Source organism: Taudactylus pleione, unplaced genomic scaffold, assembly GCF_031769625.1.
Source record: "Taudactylus pleione unplaced genomic scaffold, aTauple2 ptg000394l, whole genome shotgun sequence".
Lineage (NCBI taxonomy): Eukaryota > Metazoa > Chordata > Amphibia > Anura > Myobatrachidae > Taudactylus > Taudactylus pleione.
Window position 1 is genome coordinate 1,288,408 of NW_028284795.1, and position 22,112 is coordinate 1,310,519.

The 22,112-nt window shown below is 46.3% G+C and overlaps 1 protein-coding gene across 3 annotated transcripts in view; it reads right to left on the reverse strand.

Moving 5' to 3' along the window:
* Positions 1-7,502: 7,502 nt before the first annotated feature.
* LOC148506819 (mixed lineage kinase domain-like protein) overlaps positions 7,503-22,112 on the reverse strand; it is a 152,216-nt gene continuing 137,606 nt past the window's right edge. For 2 of the 3 annotated variants that reach the window (XM_088446251.1, XM_088446250.1), the window contains exons 6-11: positions 17,439-17,574; positions 17,223-17,307; positions 15,462-15,607; positions 12,853-12,902; positions 11,331-11,483; positions 7,503-10,043 (exon numbers count right to left, since the gene is read on the reverse strand). In XM_088446251.1, coding sequence (XP_088302377.1) covers positions 9,973-10,043; positions 11,331-11,483; positions 12,853-12,902; positions 15,462-15,607; positions 17,223-17,307; positions 17,439-17,574 — 641 coding nt within the window. In that variant the 3' untranslated portion in view covers positions 7,503-9,972. The remainder of the gene's footprint in view (positions 10,044-11,330; positions 11,484-12,852; positions 12,903-15,461; positions 15,608-17,222; positions 17,308-17,438; positions 17,575-22,112) is intronic. The other variant, XM_088446252.1, reaches the window with a different exon arrangement.

Below are 22,112 nucleotides of genomic sequence, written 5' to 3' on the forward strand. Positions count from 1 at the left end.
AGCAAGCGCCGTCTGAAGATGACGCTTGTTCTCATGAGCAAACTCCGAAAACTTTAAATTTTTAGAGTTAGCTGAATATCAGGGGGTCCTGTCGAACCCCTGATGATGAATGGCTTGGTAACTAAAATATGCTGAAACTAGTGTTTCCGCATGGTTACTGGTCCATTTATCAATGATGAATAGGCCCCACAGCCATCTACTTTCCAGGTTGATCATTATAGTCCTTTAGTGTAATCTTAGCATAAAAGTTTCTTTTGGGGCATGGCCTGGCAAGCACTGATGGGAGACGCGTTTTAGGAGAGCTCCTTCCTGACCTCATTTAAAAGTGCCTTTACTACTGTTCCTGACACCCCTGCTTGCTCCTACATCGGCCCTATACCTGCCCACATCGAAGGGGAAGGTCCGCAGAATCGGAAGGCATTCTAACTGCCTTTGCGGGTTGCAGCCTTCCCGACCTCCTGAAGCCAGGGGCTTGATTTACGGACCTGCCGTGGTGGTGCCTCTGGATCCGCGGTGCCTGGCCCCATTGCTACACTTGTGGGCGACTGACCCTCCCTCCGCATAGAGAACATCGAGTGGACCCTTCCATACCTGTCTCCAGCGGCTTGAGCTGCCGACGACGCCTGCCGGAGGTCCCGTGCTGCACTCCCGCACTGATGCACCTGGCGCGGCCTTCCTGGAGCCCTGTGCGGGTTGCGGCCTTCCCGACCTTCTGAAGCTGGGGGCTATATTTCCGGACCTGCTGCGGCGATATCTCTGGGTCCGCCGCGACTGGTCCCGCTGCTACATCCGAGGACAACTGACCCTTCTCCTGCGTAGGTGACATTGGGTGGCCTTATCATCCTGGCTTGTACTACCGGCAACACCCGCTGGGGACCCCGCGCTGAGCCCTCGCCCTGTTGCGGCCTTGGGGCCCTTGTGGGGAGATTCTGTTGACTGCTGGCTCCTGACTGTGGTGTCGCGGCTGTGGCCCTGCGGAGTCCTGCTGGTGCCTCCCCTGGTGTCGGGGTTTGCACTGGAGGTGATATCCTGGAAGTGGTGAGCTCATACATAGCTCTCACCAGCTCAATCCCCTTCGCACTGCTCTTATTTTACATGCCTCGGGGGCTTTTCATATAACCCACTCTTTCACTCTGCCTAAAGGCTGTTATATTACCATCTTTGCTTGCCTTCATCTGCTCACCAAACGCTTCCTAGGTAATTTGTCCCCCTTTTCAGTGGAGCTATAATGTGAGCCCGGAAGCTATATGTGACCGTTTCCTGCTTGCTATGTGGTCTTACTAACAGGGGAATGTGCTACCCGCCATCCATCTATCTAACACACTATATGACCTTATGACTCCTCCTCAAGTCTATTCCTGATGGGCAGGACCAAGAGAGTTACGCAGAAAAAAGATCCTCGGACACCAAAGGCCGATTCTTCTCAACCTAACCTTCGTTCATATCTCTCAATCTCACATATTGCGGATTCACCTGTTGCTGACTCCACACCTGTGCAGATTACTTCTCCTACCATGGCTCTCTCTCCTGCACCCGGCGACCTTCATGCTCAATTGTCCCAATTACGTGGGGAAATTACAGAAGTATTAACCCACGTCCGATCTCTCCCCTCAAAACAAGACATGCAGGCGCTGGAGTTGCGAATCCAGGACTCTATGCAGATTCAGATCTCGTTAGTACAAGCCGATGTTAAACATCTGGGATCCCGCATGGTTACCCTTGAAGAGGAGAAAGAGTCAGTTGACAACCAGTTATGTCATCTTCACGAGTTAGTCTCCCAACAAGCGTCAGACATGAAGTTAATGCAAAACAGACTGGATGACCTGGACAACAGAGGTCGCAGAAACAATATTCGTGTCCGGGGACTTCCTGAGGATGTCCCTCCAGCTGGTTTGATTGATGCCCTAAATAAAATTTTTGGAGAAATACTGGAGCTTGACCCCAATGATCCTGTGGAATTTGATCGTGCTCATAGAGCTTTGCGTCCGAGGGGTCTTGCAACTGATCGTCCAAGAGACGTTATTTGCCGGGTCAACTACTTCTCACAAAAAGAGGTGATTCTCCGTAAAGTCCGCAATCTGGAAGGTGTGGAGTTCAATGGTACCCGTCTACAAATTTTTCAAAACCTTTCTTGGCGGACTCTCCAACAACGACGGTTATTAAAACCTCTTACAGACTCCCTGCGTAAACAAGAAATCAAATATAGATGGGGATTTCCGTTCTCTCTACAGGTTACTCATGCCGGTAAACATCTAGTGCTCCAGTCTCCCGAGAACTTACCTGAGTTCTGTTCTGCTTTGGGCGTGGAACTTATTACACTTCCCGATTGGCAGGCCTTTTCACTTCCTCTACTTGCTCCTCCTGGCCGTCCAAGAAGAGAACGTTGGCAACAAGTTCAGCACCATAAAAAGAAACGTAATGGACCTGACTCCACTCCAGCAACAGACCCCACTTGATATATGTTCAGTTTATTCTGGGGTCCTTCTTCATTGAGGCGATATCCATTATTGGCTTTTTCTTCTAATTATTTTTTACAGAATTGTTTTTATAGAAATGTTTAGAATTAGGCCTCTCAGGCCTCTTTTGTTACTAGAGGCTTATTAGACCTCTTTCATTTATCTATTTTTCTTTTTCTCAAAGGTCCATTCATAGTCAGATATATAAGATTAATTGAGTTACCTACTTTCCTGGTTAAATTACTACTATATGCCTTTGCTCTATTTACCTGTTTACGGAGATATTCTGACTACATTTACTTCTTATATGAGGAGTTATGTGGCTATGTTTATTCAATTTATATTAATAATATTGTTTTCTACAATGTTGTGATTTTTTCTATTAGATGGCGTGGGCACTCCACCCCTGTGTGCCCCCTACCGCTAATTTTTCCCACGACAAGGGTTCCCTGGTGGTCCCCTTATTGTCCGGCAGCGGTTCTTTTTTTTTTTTTTTTTTCCTCTCATCAATGTTTTGCTATATTATTGCAAATTCTGTTTTTTGTGTCTCCCCCTCATTCCTTCATGTTTTTTCCTTTTCTTCTTCTTCCTCCTTTCTCTCTTACTTAGTCCCTCTATTAATTTTATTGTTTTATCAGATCTATTCTTCTGTGTCATGTAGCCTTAGCTCTGCTTTCCATATATGGCTGCTTCACTCCGCATAGTTTCTATTAATGCTAGGGGACTGAATATCCCAGAAGAGATCCCAGGCCCTTCGTTCTTTTCATGCTGATAGAGCAGATGTTGTTTTTGTACAGGAAACCCACTTCCGTCACTCCCCCTCTGCTCCTCGTCTTAGTAATCAATTTTACCCTATAACATATTATAGTAATTATTCCCAATCGAAATCTAAGGGAGTTGCTATTCTATTCGCTAAACATCTGCCAGGCACTAATGCTGAAGTACATAGTTTGGAGGAGGGGAGATGCCTACTGGTTAAATGCTCTATTTTCAAATCAACCTTTCACATTTGTTAATATTTATGCACCAAACCAGGGCCAGCCAACCTTTCTTGAGAGGGTTCTGGATAAGATTGATACACTCCAACAGGGGATCTTGATGGTAGGTGGAGACTTTAACTGGGTTCTGGACCATCTCCTGGACACCTCATCGGGCTCCTCAACAATCCCTTGCCGAACATCGAGGAAGGTAAGACGGTTGCTTTACACTCATCAGCTGTCCGACGTCTTGCGTATTTCACATCCATTAGACAGGGACTACTCATATTATTCTAGTTACCACCAGTCCTATTCCAGGATAGATTACATACTAGTTGGCCATAGATTTCTCCACTTGATACAGGACACTTCTATAGGAGTGACCACCTGGTCTGACCATGCTCCGGTGAGGGTGTACATCTCCCTTGGATTTTCTGATCCAATCACTAGATCCTGGCGTTTTAATGAGTCCCTCCTGTCTGACCCTTACTGTAGATCTCAGAAGAGGCCATTGATACATATCTAGAATGTAATATCACCCCGGATGTCTCTAGCCTCACTGTATGGGAAGCCCATAAATGTGTCCTTAGAGGAAAATGTATCCAACTTGGTTCCTATTTAAAGAAACAAAGATTGGGACAGATAGACTATGTCTTGCAGAGAATACAGGTTTTGGAATCTACTCACAAAACCTCCCTTTCCTCTGATGTTTATGTGGACTTAGTCCAAGCTCGTTCAGCCTTAAATAAACTCTTACTCGATAAGGTCAAACATTCTTTTCGAAAATGTTGTAATCGATATCATCGTTGGGGCAATAAGCCCGGAAAGATGTTGGCAAGAGCTTTGCGAACTCAAGAGCCCGTTCCTTTATCCCTTCTATTAAAGATGGGAGGGGAGTAGTTTTCCATGATACCCATAAGATTGCAGAAGCTTTTTGCTCATATTATTCGGCATTGTACAATGTACCTGCTCCCTCTGCCTTTCCTGGTGTTGTTGGGAAACAACAGGCCATAGAGGCCTACCTCACTAGAATTGGATTTCCCAGGCTGGACGACCTTGCCAGTGGGGACTTGGAGAGACCTTTCACTCTACCTGAGTTATTGGAAGCTATTAAATCCACCCCTTCCGGGAAAAGTCCTGGACCTGACGGTTTCTCTATAAATTACTATAAAGCTTTTAAGGACAAACTGGCTCCCCCATTGTTAGATTCCTTTAACTCGGTTTCCGATAAGACCCCCTTTTCAGGCCAATCCCTAGAATCCCACATAACGGTCATCCCTAAGGAAGGCAAGGACCCCTCCCTCTGTCCCAGTTACCGTCCAATTTCCCTTCTTAACATAGATATTAAACTTTATGCGAAACTTCTAGCAAACAGATTAAAACATTTCCTACCTTCTCTGATTCATAATGATCAGGTGGGGTTTGTACCAGGCCGGGAAGCTAGGGACAATACATCCAAAATTATAGCCCTTATTCATTATATCTTGTCTACTGACACCCCAGCAATCCTGTCTACTGATGCCGAGAAGGCATTTGATAGGATAGATTGGAGTTTTATGTCTGGAATATTGAGACACTTGGGACTAGGTCCTATTTGCCTTCAACGCGTTCTTGCTCTTTATCGGTCTCCTGCCCGCATTAGGGTTAACGGCTCCCTTTCTGACTCCTTCTCCATTAATAATGGGACTAGACAGGGCTGTCCCTTGTCCCCCCTGATTTTTGTTGTTTGTATGGAGGCTCTGGCAAGGTCGATCAGACTGAATCTGAACGTGTCTGGCTTTAGGTTACATAACGATGAATATAAATTAGCTTTATTTGCTGATGATTTATTGGCCACAATTACAAATCCTGTTATTTCTCTACCAAATTTGGTGGAGGAATTTAGGATATTTGGAGATCTCTCCAACTTTAAAGTCAACTACTCTAAATCGGTGGCCTTAAATATTACAGCATCTCCACAGATGGTTACAGGCCTTAAATCAGCGTTCCCTTTCACCTGGCACCCTTCCCAAATTACATATCTAGGAGTTAATATTACTAGAGATCTCTCTCGCCTGTTTGAGGCCAATTTCACTCCCCTCCTGAACAAGATACGTTCGGATTTGAGATTATGGAAATCAGGACCCTTCTCATGGTTTAGGAGGCTGGGCATTCTCAAAATGAATTCTCTCCCCAAGATCCTTTACTTGTTACAAACCCTCCCAATTCAAATACCTCCAAGATGGTTTCTGGAAGTCCAGGCCCTTATTAGAGAATTTGTCTGGTGAGGTGGTAGGCCACGTTTGAAATTAGAGGTCATGTCCTGCCATAAAGAGCGAGGAGGTCTACGCCTCCCAAACATTAAAGGTTATTACCAGGCCTGCACCCTACATAGAATTTTGTCTTGGTCCAGACCAGACACCTCTAAACAATGGGTGCAAATTGAGAATCAGATGCTGAAGATCCCCTTATTAATAGCCCCATGGCTCGCTGTTCTCCCCAAAATCTCTCATCCTACCATTGGCCCTACTTTAAGCTCTTGGAAAACATTACGAAAGTCCCCCTCGATAACTTCGTCCCACTCCTCTCTCACCTCATTCCTCTTTAATGAACAATTTCTCCCAGGTATGGACATTAAGATTTTTCACCCCTGGTTAGCGGCAGGACTTTTTAGGTTCGGACAGCTGGTGAGTGGCGGTAGCTTTGTGCCCTTTGATGAGGTATGTGGGAAGTGGAATTTACCCTCTCGGGAATACTGGCACTACCTCCAGTTACGTCATTTTCTGTAATCTCTTGGTCCCCCTAAAACTCTATGCTCGCCCTATACGCCATTTGAGCAATTATGTATTAGTCCTGTTCCTCCAATTCACACTATCTTGCGGATTTATGATTTTCTTTCGGCAGACGCTAGCCTCTCTCTCCCCAATTTTACCAAGGTCTGGGAACTGGAGCTCGGAGTCGACCTAACTGATGATGAGTGGGAGAAAATATTTAAGTTGGCTCACGCTTGTTCTCCTAGTGTTGGCGTTAGAGAGACTCAATATAAATTGTTATCACGTTGGTATAGATGCCCAGATATTCTCTCCAAGATGGGGATTGGGGTCCCGAATATATGTTGGCGCTGTTCTGGGGCTCCAGGTGGTCCACTCCATATCTGGTGGCAGTGCCCTATCCTTCAGCCTTTTTGGACTGAAGTCCTCAACCTTTCTGCGAAAATTTTAGATGAACCGGTCCCTACAGAGCCAACATTTTGGTTGTTTCATCTATCATCTAGGCCCCTCTCAGGGTACAAGAAAAGTTTATTATGTAATTTGAACAATGCTGCTAAAGCAGTTATTCCGGTGAAATGGCGCTCCTACTCTCCTCCAAGAAGTTATGGAATGGTTCACTAGACTGGATCTATATATGGATATGGATGATATACTGTCCTCTGCTGATGGTGATTACGAATCCTTCAGAGATATTTGGGGTCGCTGGATGGATTTCAAGGACTCTGTGTTCTTCAAAAATATCCTATCCGCTTCCCGCCCTCCAATTCCCTAGATTAGTCCCAAATAATAAATAATAATAAATATTGATAAAATCTGCGCCCCTGCACTTGGTTCAGATACTAACAGCTATACGTAACTTTTTTTTTTTTAATCCCTTTTTAATAAGTACTGATAAACCTGAGACTATATTATGTGATCTGAGGTGACTGCTCTTCTTCTTTTTCTTGATTTACTCTATTCCCTTCCCTTCCTCCCTCCTCTTACCTTGTTGTCTAGTTATGTCTTTGTCTGCTTGTGTTGTGTCTTTTTTGTGTTTCTATTCTTTTTATTTTTTGTTCCTTTCTTTTTTATATAAATGGGTCTTATATTGTGATATTTTATGATGTCACTGGCAATTTCTGTGATTGAGTTTTAACATTTTCCAGTTTATTATTTTTGCTATATTGTCTTTTCCGGCAACGACCCGGATATTGTCTGTAAGTAATTGTATTGTTATTCTACTGATTTTCTACAATAAAATACAATTTGCGCTAAAAGTTCCTTTTGGTGCAGGTTCTACCAATGGAGGAGTCAGTGCCAACTTCATTAAAATAGGCTATTAGTTTTAATGAAAGTTCATCACAAGTAGAGTTACATAAATCAATTTACAACAAAACAATGGATCGGACACCAATTAATAAATGGGTCAAGGAAGGAGTTTTATATAAACATGTAACACGTTTCATAGGTACGCTGCCCATTTTCTCAGACACATTCATACATTTACATGTAACGCATTTCACAGGTACGCTGCCCGTTTTCTAAGTCATACATTACATGTAACGCATTTCACAGGTACGCTGCCCGTTTTCTCAGTCATACATTATATGTAACGCATTTCACAGGTACGCTGCCCGTTTTCTCAGACGCATTTATGCAATTATCTAAATACAATAATAAATATGGTGCACGAATACACTGTCTTTGACATCCAAGAATTATAAACTTCTTTCAAAAGATAAATCATAGTGAGTAACTTATTCTATTTATAGTGGTATAGAAAATAAAAAAGCTGTATTACTATACTATATAGTGTTTTATACTTTCTATAAAGAACGCTTCTTTTGGGGTCCAAGAAAATACCACAGGTCAGATAAAGTTGAGAGACACTAATGCTACTTTAGTTGTGGAAATGATGCACTTTAACTTGGAATAGTGAATAGTATAAGTAAACGATTTGTTACATCCCGATTCCCCAGTCTGTACAGTTTATGAGCTGATGAGATGTCCTCCTGCTTCTCCACCGTCTACTTCAATCATGGTGTAAGGTCTGACACAACAAAATGTGACCTGAACCGTTTATTAATGTGCCTGGAGCATAACAGACGGATAACAAAATGCTGGGAAAACATGCAAATCATAGGTGCGAGTTTGCCAATACTTGTGTGTATAGTAAAGTCCAAGCAGTAAAACTTGCAACTCATCCACGCCAGAGCAAAAGGAACGTGGCCAAGGGCAGATGGTGGAGTAAACGCGACAAGGAGCTAAAGCAGGCCGAAGCACTCCGCAGGCAGACTGACCACAGTGATCTGGCAGGGAGTGTAAAGCTGGGTACACATGAGACGATGTGTACTCAGCACGATCTCATGAGCGACGGGACCCGACGGCGGTGCTGGCATCGGCAAGCGCATGCACATTTGCCGGGAGCGGGGGGGGGGTAGCGGGGACCATGCTGTATTCGGCAGCATGGCATTGCTAGCAAAATCCTCAGATCTTTCTGCATGTAGAAAAGATGTGAGGATTTGGCGGACGACCCGCAGGAGCGCGCATCGGCATAGTGTGTACACACTGGACGATATATGAATGATTTGTCGTTCCGATGTGTCGGAATCGGCCAAATCGTTCAAGATATCGTCTAGTGTGTACCCAGCTTAAGGCTCAGATAGACCACATAGTCCTTGATTGCAGAGCCTGGTGCTGCGGCGTGGGAGGGGCTTTCATTCCAAACATGGTAGATGCGGCAGGAAGGTGCGCAGGATCCGAACACCCAGCACTTGCTGGTTGTACTGGAGCATGAGTTGGGGGACATTTACTAAAGTGCAAGTTTATAGAAATGGAGCTGTTGCCCATAACAACCAATCAGATTCTAAGCTGCTGGATAAATGATAAGTATAACCTGATTGGTTACTATAGGCAACATCTCCACTTCTATAAACCTGCACTTTAGTCTTTATTGTAAAATATTTGCATTTCCAGAAAATATTTATTAAATAAGCCAATTTTAATTTCTAAGGTTATCTGGCACTTAGTGGTATATTTACTAAAGGTCGATTTATCAACATCGATGTTGTGTTCCTGGGGCAGAAATCACACATTTACTAATAGGCAATTTTTGAAGTTATTTTTAAAGTTTTAGTAAATGTGTTATATAGCCCCAGAAACACAACATCAATGTTGATCGATTTTAAATAGATCAAAATCGACCTTTAGTAAATATACCCCTAAAACGATTTTAGTAACCAACGATTTTCGTTAACGATTTTCCCCTGAAAAAGTGAACGAAAATAGTTTAGAAAAATTGTTTGTTACTAAATTAATGAACGATTTTGTCAACGATTTTCATGAACGATGAACGATTTTTTAATCATGCAAACAGTGAATGGACATCGTTCATTCTGTACAACATGAACGATTTTCTGAACGAAAATCATTTTGTTGGACAGTCAGAATGGACGATGGACTACAAGCTACAAACGGGAGCGCGCTTGGACGATTATCGTTCACCCCCCAAAAATTTAACGATTTTTTAAACAATTTAACGATAACGACGTCGTTATAGTTAAATCGTTCAAAAAAATCGTTACGTGTGTGCGCACCTTTAGACTTAAAGCCAATTTAATATGCTTAAAAAAGTTAAAACTGTACGAGAAACTTATTATAAAAATCCCAGAGAGATCCCGGAGTCCCTGAGCAGATTAATGTGATGGTAACTCTGATTCCACTGCTTTGACGTCTTGGGCCCGATTGTCTGCGTTCATGTCCCTGTCACATGCCACCATTGGAGAACCTGTGTCCGTCTCCTCTCAGAGGTCACTGCATCCTGCCTGCTGGTTCCTGGGGTTCTGTCTGGCTCAGATGAGCAATCAGTGCGTCAGCAATGTCTGCAAACAATAGAAAATGTGTCTCATTCAGCCACATACAATCTTGTGGTAGGATTACATGGAAGAGCGTTACAGAGGATAAAACAAGAGGCGAAGCCATCTAGGGGCTTGATCCCATTAGGTGTGAATTGCGAGTAGCGAGTTTGTTACTTTAAACTCACATAGCCGCGAAGCGCGCTCCCGAGAATTCTCCAATCCAATTAAAAATGCCTATTCGCACTACTCGCAGCGGAGGGGTGCAAATTGACTGTCAATGAGATTTGCGAGAAATGCATGAAAATGTGGGGAGACCATCCTGGACCCCCCCAAAATGGATAATTTTGTTAGCAGGTCCGTATAGACTATAGACCGGACAGACGGCTGTTTGTGGCCATTAGGAAGTTACTGTAGGTTTTGAAATGGTGTCAAATGGCTGATTTGTGCTTTTTTTTTTTTTTTTAATGCAAGAAAATGATAAAAAAACAAACTTTTTTCGTTTAATCTTAAACGAATTGAACAAAAAATGCAAAAAAAAAAGTAGGAAAAAGGGTGATTTTGGGGTACTTTGAGGGCACCTTGAAAAATGGAAAAAAAATTATAAAAACAATTATTTTTCAACTAAAAAATTATTGTAATTAAATTTGGAGTGCCTAAACTAACGAAAAAGTTAATTTTGGGGTAATTGGAGGACATTTTTTTTTTTTTTACCTCAAAAAATTAAATGTAATTACTGGACTACATAAGCTAATTAGAAACTTCCAATTGCCTAATTGGTCATTAGAGGGGGGGGGGGGAGGGTCCAAGGGGTTCAGCACGGTGTCCCCCCATTTTACATTTTAACCTTAAAATAAAGATTTTCCTTCCCATCTCTCACCCTCATGGAGGTGCGAGTGGAAACTTGCAAATTCAGTCTGACGGATCAGTGCGAGTTGCTGATTGAATTGCAAAAATGAATTCGCTATGCGAATTCGAAGTGAAAATCGCAACTCGCACCTAATAGGATTGACCCCTAGCAGTCTATTGTGTTGTGGCACAAGGACTGAAAACAGATCTCTTCAGTGCTGGACTTAGAAAACAGATGGATATTATTGGGTCCCGATACTAGACTGACCCAAAAGCCCCTATAAGGTCTGATCATATATAACCTGGATAATAATGTGAGGGCTGCAGATTTATGGAGGAAATTATGTACAGATTGGGGCTGTTGTGCCCTCGTGTGGAAAACGATGCAGTAAGATGTCCCTGGACTCGGGGTATTTTCAATTTCAGATACTGTAATAGCTATTGGCTTTCCACCGGTCTACAAACCTCCAGCACGGGGGCGATCACTCGGATTCCTTCCCAGGGTCCTCGTGATGGCGTCACGTAGAGCAAGAGGGCATGTGGCAGGGAGGCTGGCATCAACCTCGGCACACAGCCTCTGATAGAGATCATCCAAATTTCTATTAGCGATAGAAAGGCCTGGGGTGAGACGAAAACAAAGCACATTTATATGTAAAGAATATAAAGATATGTTGCCTACAAGAACTTAGACCAGGAGAGAAGACAGGTTATAGCCGTCTATGGAGGGTCTCAGTGAGCCATCGGCCTTACAGGGGACCCCTGTGAGCTGCTAGATGGGAAGTCATACCGTACCAGGACAACCAGCGTTGTGAATAAATGCACAGTGTTCTCTCAGGGGGATGTAGTCAGGAACCCGACGGTCTAAATGCCAACCGCCAGCTTCCCGACTGTCAAATCCTGGCAAGGTACTAATGACAGGCGTCGAAAACCCGATACCTGTCATCAGACCTACGTCGGGAGCCCGTGGCATACCGAACAAAAGTAAGCCGGGCGCGGACAGCCGGGGGGGGGGGGGGGGGAGGCTTAGGTTTTAGGGCTCCCGGGGGGAACTTAGGGTTAGGCACCCCCGGGGGGGGGAAAGTTAGGGTTAGGCACTCCCCCGGGAGACTTAGGTTTAGGCACTTAGAGGGAGAATAGGGTTAGTTATACTTACCTTATTAGCGATCGGGATCTTCACCCCTGCCCGCTTCCGCTGTCGGGATTTGAACCGTGGCCGAAGGTAATACATACTACACCCCTCTCAGACGATCAGTATTAGTATCATGGTGCAGAGTTGTGCGCTATTGCACAGTAGCTGCGCCTTTGTCAGTCGGGCTGCGTCGTCTGGCAACTGAGAGCGAGTAAGCACATGCGCAGGACAGATCATGTACATGCGCAAATCTAACATCGGAGTCGTACGCAAAACATTGGGTTTACGTACAACTGTAACCAGGCCCGTTATCTGCTGTGCTAATTGTAAAGGCCACAAACCTTCTCCTTTGCACAGCACAATTAAAATGTTCAAATCCAGCTAAATATGACCTTATCCTCTCCACAACCATCGCACTCATAGGGGCTGAATGATCCAAGTACCGTACTGCAAGGCCATGAGGTCTCCCCGTGAGGGTGACTCAGAGACGGACGCTGCTGTGGCATCGGACGCAAGCAGACAATGTTCTCTGTCTGCGCATGCATCCCAAATTCTGACGCAGTGAGAGGCAGTTTCCGTGGGCATCATTGGGAGGTTACCGGGGGCGCCTAGCCAGATGTGGGTGTGTCGTGGGCGTGTAGCACTGGCACCGGCAGCCATGTTCGGACGGACATTCAGCGCCTCCATAGGTCTGGTGCAGTGCCCGATGGCGTGGATTAGCGCAGCGGCCGGTGGGCATCTCATTAGGAAGGCCCTGCGCTGCAGTATTAGCATAAAGACGCTGATTCAATACAGAGGATGGATTTGTAACAAGGGAGAGATAAAACCAGTCCCTGCACCGCAGGACGTAGGACTTACCCTGTAAGGGGAGCTCGCCAGTAGCAATCTCGTAAAGCACAATACCAAGACTGAAAGAGAAGACGTACATTTATAAATAACACTAGTGTTACAGTATGTGTAACAATATAAAGAGTACTAGACATATAAACCTCAGATAAAGCAATGTTAGTTTATTGAAAAGAATTAAAAAAAAATGAAATGCACATAAAAAAGTGTTTGGCCAGAAGTTATATAAGCTTTGGACAATTAGCGACTGCACCAGAGTAAATCGGGTTAATGAAGATGCAAAGATTTCCTATACTACATATTATAGGATACATCCCCTTTATCAGGCAATTACTTGTTCTATGTGAGGATTATTTTTATGCTAGCACTCTCAGTATTCTCCCAAATTCATCATTCAACAATGTGGAGGTGTACATTGGGAGGTTATTCCCTAAACAGAGGAGACGCGTGAGAGGTAACGCCAGGAACAGAGGAGACGCCTGTGAGGTAACACCAGGAACAGAGGAGACCCCAGAGAGGTAACGCCAGGAACAGAGGAGACGCCCGAGAGGTAATGCCAGGAACAGAGGAGATGCCCGAGAGGTAACGCCAGGAACAGAGGAGATGTCTGTAAGGCAACGCCAGGAACAGAGGAGATGTTTGTGAGGTGACGCCAGGAACAGAGGAGACGCCTGTGACGTGGCGCCAGGAACAGAGGAGACGCCTGTGAGGTAACGTCAGGAACAGAGGAGACGCCTGAGAGGTAACGCCAGGAACAAAGGAGATGCCTGTGAGGTAATGCCAGGAACAGAGGAGATGTCTGTAAGGCAATGCCAGGAACAGAGGAGATGCCTGTGAGGTGGCGCCAGGAATAGAGGAGACGCCTGAGAGGTAATGCCAGGAACAGAGGAGACCCCAGAGAGGTAACACCAGGAACAGAGGAGACGCCCGAGAGGTAACGCCAGGAACAAAGGAGATGCCCGAGAGGTAATGCCAGGAACAGAGGAGACGCCCGAGAGGTAACGCCAGGAACAGAGGAGACGCCCGAGAGATAACGCCAGCAACAGAGGAGATGCCTGTGAGGTAATGCCAGGAACAGAGGAGACGCCCGAGAGGTAACGCCAGCAACAGAGGAGACGCCTGAGAGGTAACGCCAGGAACAGAGGAGACGCCCGAGAGATAACGCCAGCAACAGAGGAGGCGTCTGAGAGGTAACGCCAGGAACAGAGGAGACGCCTGAGAGGTAATGCCAGGAACAGAGGAGACGCCTGAGAGGTAACGCCAGGAACAGAGGAGATGCCTGAGAGGTAACGCCAGCAACAGAGGAGATGCCTGTGAGGTAATGCCAGGAACAGAGGAGACGCCCGAGAGGTAACGCCAGGAACAGAGGAGACGCCTGAGAGGTAACGCCAGGAACAGAGGAGACGCCTGAGAGGTAACGCCAGGAACAGAGGAGATGCCTGTGACGTAATGCCAGGAACAGAGGAGATACCTGAGAGGTAATGCCAGGAACAGAGGAGACGCCTGAGAGGTAACGCCAGGAACAGAGGAGACGCCTACCTGTGAGGTAATGTCAGGAACCTCCCATGGCAATGGCCGCCGCGCATGTGTGGTCAGCAGACGGCGCATGCACAGAATCCCCAGCACAGGAGTGGAGAGACAGCTAACGCGGTCATTTCACTCCCGGAACATCGCAGGGACGGGCTTTGTTGTTTTTCATACATCCGTGTGGTATGATGGCACCATGCAACTCGATCATGGGCGCTAATATATATTATATTATTAATAAATGAGTCGGACAGGACAGACACCTACTAAATGCTAGAAATCTGGACCGTGGCATAGGTCAGGTTGGTGGGTATGTTTCCCTCTCCTGCTATTAGTTGAACTCTGGGGGTCTCATACTGGGGGCCCCAGCTCTGGAGAACACCGTATCACAGCTTCATGTCTGTGCGTTGGCGACTGGAAGCAGTTTATAGCGCACTGTGGGAAGGGGCCACGTGCAGGGATAGAGTCAGTAACTGCTTGGCAGGATGTGATGTGGTAACTCGGTGACCAATGTACTTATCATATGGCAGAAGGGATACAGTCAGTAAGCCTCCCACCCATACAGCACTACAGCGGGGGTATACCGGCATATAGCATTCTTACACAGGTTTTATGTATAATTAGTCCTGACTCTACGCTGTGATATAGTAACTGGGCAGCTACAGTTTAAAACCAGCTGTGTTTAGACTCTGTTCTCTTCTGAATAATGATCCTAGACACGTGTAGTTCAAAGAGCAATTGCTGCATGTGAACGCAAAATACCTAATAGTTTATTGTAGCAATTTCTGTCGCAGTCTGATTATTTAGTTGTATATCACGGTAGCCAGGCAAATATCACACAAATGATCCGATGGACGCGTCTCCAGAAGCAGATTAGAGGAGCCGGCAGAGGGCCTATTTCTACACAAGACGCCACCTACGCCTCATGCGTATTTTAGGACAGCCGCAGCGTACAAGGACACAGCGCCGGCGCCTTTACCCTCCACGTCTGAGCCAGCCCCACAGGCTGAATACAATCACATGCATATGTCTGCATTATATTACTGCAACGTGAATCTGAAACAAAAACAAAAGTGGTGTAACGCGGCACTGACCTGTAAATCTCGCTGCGTTTGTCGTATGCGTTGATGTCCTGCAAGGTCTCTGGGGCGATGTACGCCAGATCGCTGATCTCTGCGCTTCTTTGTACGGGATTCCTTCTCATGGACGATTCAGTCTTTGAGAGCTCGAAACCCGATAACTGCAAACAATAAGGGGCCGGCATATTATTGGGCAGCCGTAATACGTTACTTCATTCCCTATTGTACGTTTCTGAGGGGCCGATTCATCAACACTAAAATAAAGTTTTTAAGAACATTTTCCTTAAATACTGTTATTTTAGTAATCTTAACACAGGAGATATCACTGATATATCTTGATGGAGTTACTATCTGCCACTGTGAGGTGGCGAATAGCAGGTGAGACTTACCTGTGACAGCGTGTGCAGGTCCCACGGCGTCTCCCTCCGGTGCTCTGGTCCGTCCTCTGGCTCCAGTGGCTGCTCTGACACGTGTTCTCCCAGCAGAACACAATAAAGTTTAGAAGAGAAAAAAAAAGTTTTTTTTATTTCTCTAAACTGTACTGTGGTGTGCTGGGAGACCATGTGACAGACCAGCAAGACGGAGGCGGAGGCGGCTGCAGCGGGCAGGTAAGTGCGGGACAGGGGGGAGGTTTTCGGAGGGGGGGTTGGGGACACACACACAAAATGACTGCATCTGTAGGCTGGTTTTATGGATGTAACGGCGCTTGCGCAGCACTGATTACAGCTGCGATAAGTTAGTGTAGAGAGGGAAAAGTATCTATTTCCTGAAAAGCTGTCATCGCAAAAATGACAGGTACCGGAATAGATAGTTATGGAGCGGAGGAATGATGGATTACACCGGTAATTAGGTAGAACGAGTTCTAAACCTAATTACATCCAGAGAATTTTACGTTATGATGAATAGACCCCTGAGATGGGTGTATATTTATGCAGAACTTGCGCTAACTACAAATCTGTATTGCGACTTTTACAGACTTAAGTTGTGCCGCTATTTATCAATCCGCCGGCGAAAACCCTGCTGCTATGCGAGTGCTTTCTCCTCCACTCCCACTATCTGTTGGGCTCTTATGTAAGCCCCCTGCTATTCGCTCTCAGTACCTTTTTGCCGATGCGCTTGTTTGGCCTCCTCCACGCTGACAGTACCTAGATCTCATTCCCTTCCGCTGACATTGCCACTTCTGTTAATGTAATGTAACCAACTCTACCACTACTATTTCTACATGAGTTTTCCAAATCACACCTAAACCATAACATGTCAAAGCAGAGTCATCAACTTCTCCGTCACTGTCAGCAACAGCGCAATTATCTCAGTCTCCCTAGTCCTGCGATCTTGGTGTCACATGCTCTCCCGCTGCAGCTTCACTCTCTACATCGCCCTACTCCACCACTGCGGCCTCCTCCTGCTATGTCCTATATCTTACTGTAACCATGATCTTCCTCCCTCACATCTGCTGCACCTGCAAATCACTATATTTCCTCTCATATCCTCCACAATCCATTTCAGATTATGCTCAGCTCCGAAGCCCTCAGCAGCTCTCCCATCATACATCTGAAACCACTCAGATATACCCATGGCCTGCGCCTCTCTTCTCCTCGCTTATAACCATCGCTCACCCTGGCCGTACAGCTACCAGTGCTATATACCTGTTCACACTCTCCTCCAGCCTCCAAACGCTCTCTACAAGAATCTCTACAGAATAGTCTGCATTGCCAGACACTGTGAGGAAAGAAATAACTGTAGATAGAAATAATTGATTTTATAAGTATCTGTTACCTTCAAACAGTACGTTCCATCCACCAGGAACTTAGCGCTGCTTAGACTCCCATGGAGAATGGCCTTTATCTCCGTCTGATGTAACCTGTATATCAGGAACATGTTTAGAAATAACCTAAATACGATGATTTCATCTATCAAAGCATTGCTAATCATTTCCTGCTCGTCCTTGTACATTAAATACAACTTGTGATTATGACAGAGAGAATACAGCACCTATACAGAGCCCTGGCAGCATCCAGAGCCATCAGGACTCTCCGCTCCCAGGATAGGTCCGGCTCTCCTTTTAGCAGTTCTCTCAGTGTTCCTTTCTGACAGAACTCTATTATCAAAGAGTAACAGGGTTCTCGGTCTGAAACAGAGGACAAGTAATAATGAGGACAAAAAAATGGAAACTAGGACAGAGAGTAACAGGGTTCTGTACCTGACACAGAGGAGAGAGGAGAATGAGGACAGGAACCAGGGACTGGACACTAGGACAGTGAATAACAGGGTTCTGTACCTGACACAGAGAAGAGAAAGGAGAACGAGGACAGGAACCAGAGACTGGAAACTAGGACAGAGAGTAACAGGGTTCTGTACCTGACACAGGAGAGAGAGAGAGAAGAATGAGGACAGGAACCAGAGACTGGAAACTAGGACAGAGAGTAACAGGGTTCTGTACCTGACACAGGAGAGAGAGAGAGAGAGAAGAATGAGGACAGGAACCAGAGACTGGAAACTAGGACAGAGAGTAACAGGGTTCTGTACCTGACACAGAGGAGAGAGAGAGGAGAATGAGGACAGGAACCAGGGACTGGAAACTAGGACAGAGAGTAAGGGTTCTGTACCTGACACACAGGAGAGAAGGGAGAATGAGGACAGGAACCAGGGACTGGAAACTAGGACAGAGAGTAACAGGGTTCTGTACCTGACACAGAGGAGAGAAGGGAGAATGAGGACAGGACCCAGAGACTGTAAACTAGGACAGAGAGTAACAGGGTTCTGTACCTGACACAGAGGAGAGAAGGGAGAATGAGGACAGGAACCAGGGACTGGAAACTAGGACAGAGAGTAACAGGGTTCTGTACCTGACACACAGGAGAGAAGGGAGAATGAGGACAGGAACCAGGGACTGGAAACTAGGACAGAGAGTAACAGGGTTCTGTACCTGACACAGAGGAGAGAAGGGAGAATGAGGACAGGACCCAGAGACTGTAAACTAGGACAGAGAGTAACAGGGTTCTGTACCTGACACAGAGGAGAGAAGGGAGAATGAGGACAGGAACCAGGGACTGGAAACTAGGACAGAGAGTAACAGGGTTCTGTACCTGACACAGAGGAGAGAAGGGAGAATGAGGACAGGAACCAGAGACTGGAAACTAGGACAGAGAGTAACAGGGTTCTGTACCTGACACAGAGGAGAGAGGAGAATGAGGACAGGAACCAGAGACTGGAAACTAGGACAGGGAGTAACAGGGTTCTGTACCTGACACAGAGGAGAGAGGAGAATGAGGACAGGAACCAGAGACTGGAAAATAGGACAGAGAGTAACAGGGTTCTGTACCTGACACAGAGGAGAGAGAGAGGAGAATGAGGACAGGAACCAGAGACTGGAAACTAGGACAGAGAGTAACAGGGTTCTGTACCTGACACAGGAGAGAGAGAGAGGAGAATGAGGACAGGAACCAGAGACTAGAAACTAGGACAGAGAGTAACAGGGTTCTGTACCTGACACAGAGGAGAGAGAGAGAGAGGAGAATGAGGACAGGAAACAGAGACTAGAAACTAGGACAGGGAGTGACAGGGTTCTGTACCTGACACAGAGGAGAGAAGGGAGAATGAGGACAGGAACCAGAGACTGGAAACTAGGACAGAGAGTAACAGGGTTCTGTACCTGATACAGAGGAGAGAGAGAGGAGAATGAGGACAGGACCCAGAGAGTGGAAACTAGGACAGAGAGTAACAGGGTTCTGTACCTGACACAGAGGAGAGAAGGGAGAATGAGGACAGGAACCAGAGACTGGAAACTAGGACAGAGAGTAACAGGGTTCTGTACCTGACACAGAGGAGAGAAGGGAGAATGAGGACAGGAACCAGAGACTGGAAACTAGGACAGAGAGTAACAGGGTTCTGTACCTGACACAGAGGAGAGAAGGGAGAATGAGGACAGGAACCAGAGACAGGAAACTAGGACAGAGAGTAACAGGGTTCTGTACCTGACACAGAGGAGAGAGAGAGAGGAGAATGAGGACAGGAACCAGAGACTGGAATATAGGACAGAGAGTAACAGGGGTCTGTACCTGACACAGAGGAGAGAAGGGAGAATGAGGACAGGAACCAGAGACTGGAAACTAGGACAGAGAGTAACAGGGTTCTGTACCTGACACAGAGGAGAGAAGGGAGAACGAGGACAGGAACCAGAGACTGGAAACTAGGACAGAGTAACAGGATTCTGTACCTGACACAGAGGAGAGAAGGGAGAATGAGGACAGGAACCAGGGACTGGAAACTAGGACAGAGAGTAACAGGGTTCTGTACCTGACACAGAGGAGAGAAGGGAGAATGAGGACAGGAACCAGAGACTGGAAACTAGGGCAGAGAGTAACAGGGTTCTGTACCTGACACAGAGGAGAGAGAGAGAGGAGAATGAGGACAGGAACCAGAGACTGGAAAATAGGACAGAGAGTAACAGGGGTCTGTACCTGACACAGAGGAGAGAGAGAGAGGAGAATGAGGACAGGAACCATAGACTGGAAACTAGGACAGAGAGTAACAGGGTTTTGTACCTGACACAGCGGAGAGAGAGGAGAATGAGGACAGGAACCAGAGACTGGAAACTAGGACAGAGAGTAACAGGGTTCTGTACCTGACACAGCGGAGAGAGAGGAGAATGAGGACAGGAACCAGAGACTGGAAACTAGGACAGAGAGTAACAGGGTTCTGTACCTGACACAGAGGAGAGAAGGGAGAATGAGGACAGGAACCAGAGACTGGAATATAGGACAGAGAGTAACAGGGTTCTGTACCTGACACAGAGGAGAGGAGGGAGAATGAGGACAGGAACCAGAGACTGGAAACTAGGACAGAGAGTAACAGGGTTCTGTACCTGACACAGAGGAGAGAGAGAGAGGAGAATGAGGACAGGAACCAGACACTGGAATATAGGACAGAGAGTAACAGGGTTCTGTACCTGACACAGAGGAGAGAAGGTAGAATGAGGAAAGGAACCAGAGACTGGAAACTAGGACAGAGAGTAACAGGGTTCTGTACCTGACACAGCGGAGAGAGAGGAGAATGAGGACAGGGACTTGAGACTGGAAACTAGGACAGAGAGTAACAGGGTTCTGTACCTGACAGAGTAGAGAAAAGAGAATGAGGACAGGAACCAGACACTGGAATATAGGACAGAGAGTGACAGGGTTCTGTACCTGACACAGAGGAGAGAGAGAGAGAGAGGAGAATGAGGACAGGAACCAGAGACTGGAAACTAGGGCAGAGAGTAACAGGGTTCTGTACCTGACACAGAGGAGAGAGAGAGAGAGAGGAGAATGAGGACAGGAACCAGACACTGGAATATAGGACAGAGAGTAACAGGGTTCTGTACCTGACACAGAGGAGAGAAGGTAGAATGAGGAAAGGAACCAGAGACTGGAAACTAGGACAGAGAGTAACAGGGTTCTGTACCTGACACAGCGGAGAGAGAGGAGAATGAGGACAGGGACTAGAGACTGGAAACTAGGACAGAGAGTAACAGGGTTCTGTACCTGACACAGAGTAGAGAAAAGAGAATGAGGACAGGAACCAGACACTGGAATATAGGACAGAGAGTGACAGGGTTCTGTACCTGACACAGAGGAGAGAGAGAGAGAGAGAGAGGAGAATGAGGACAGGAACCAGAGACTGGAAACTAGGGCAGAGAGTAACAGGGTTCTGTACCTGACACAGAGGAGAGAGAGAGAGAGAGGAGAATGTGGACAGAAACCAGAGACTGGAAACTAGGACAGAAAGTAACAGGGTTCTGTACCTGACACAGAGGAGAGAGAGAGGAGAATGAGGACAGGAACCAGAGACTGGAAACTAGGACAGAGAGTAACAGGGTTCTGTACCTGACACAGAGGAGAGAAGGGAGAATGAGGACAGGAACCAGAGACTGGAAACTAGGACAGGGAGTAACAGGGTTCTGTACCTGACACAGAGGAGAGGAGGGAGAATGAGGACAGGAACTAGAGACTGGAAACTAGGACAGAGAGTAACAGGGTTCTGTACCTGACACAGAGGAGAGAGAGAGAGGAGAATGAGGACAGGAACCAGACACTGGAATATAGGACAGAGAGTAACAGGGTTCTGTACCTGACACAGAGGAGAGAAGGGAGAATGAGGACAGGAACCAGAGACTGGAAACTAGGACAGAGAGTAACAGGGTTCTGTACCTGACACAGAGGAGAGAAGGGAGAATGAGGACAGGAACCAGAGACTGGAAACTAGGACTGAGAGTAACAGGGTTCTGTACCTGACACAGAGGATGAGGACAGGAACCAGAGACTGGAAACTAGGGCAGAGAGTAACAGGGTTCTGTACCTGACACAGAGGAGAGAGAGAGAGAGAGAGGAGAATGAGGACAGGAACCAGAGACTGGAAACTAGGGCAGAGAGTAACAGGGTTCTGTACCTGACACAGAGGAGAGAGAGAGAGAGAGAGAGGAGAATGTGGACAGAAACCAGAGACTGGAAACTAGGACAGAAAGTAACAGGGTTCTGTACCTGACACAGAGGAGAGAGAGAGGAGAATGAGGACAGGAACCAGAGACTGGAAACTAGGACAGAGAGTAACAGGGTTCTGTACCTGACACAGAGGAGAGAAGGGAGAATGAGGACAGGAACCAGAGACTGGAAACTAGGACAGGGAGTA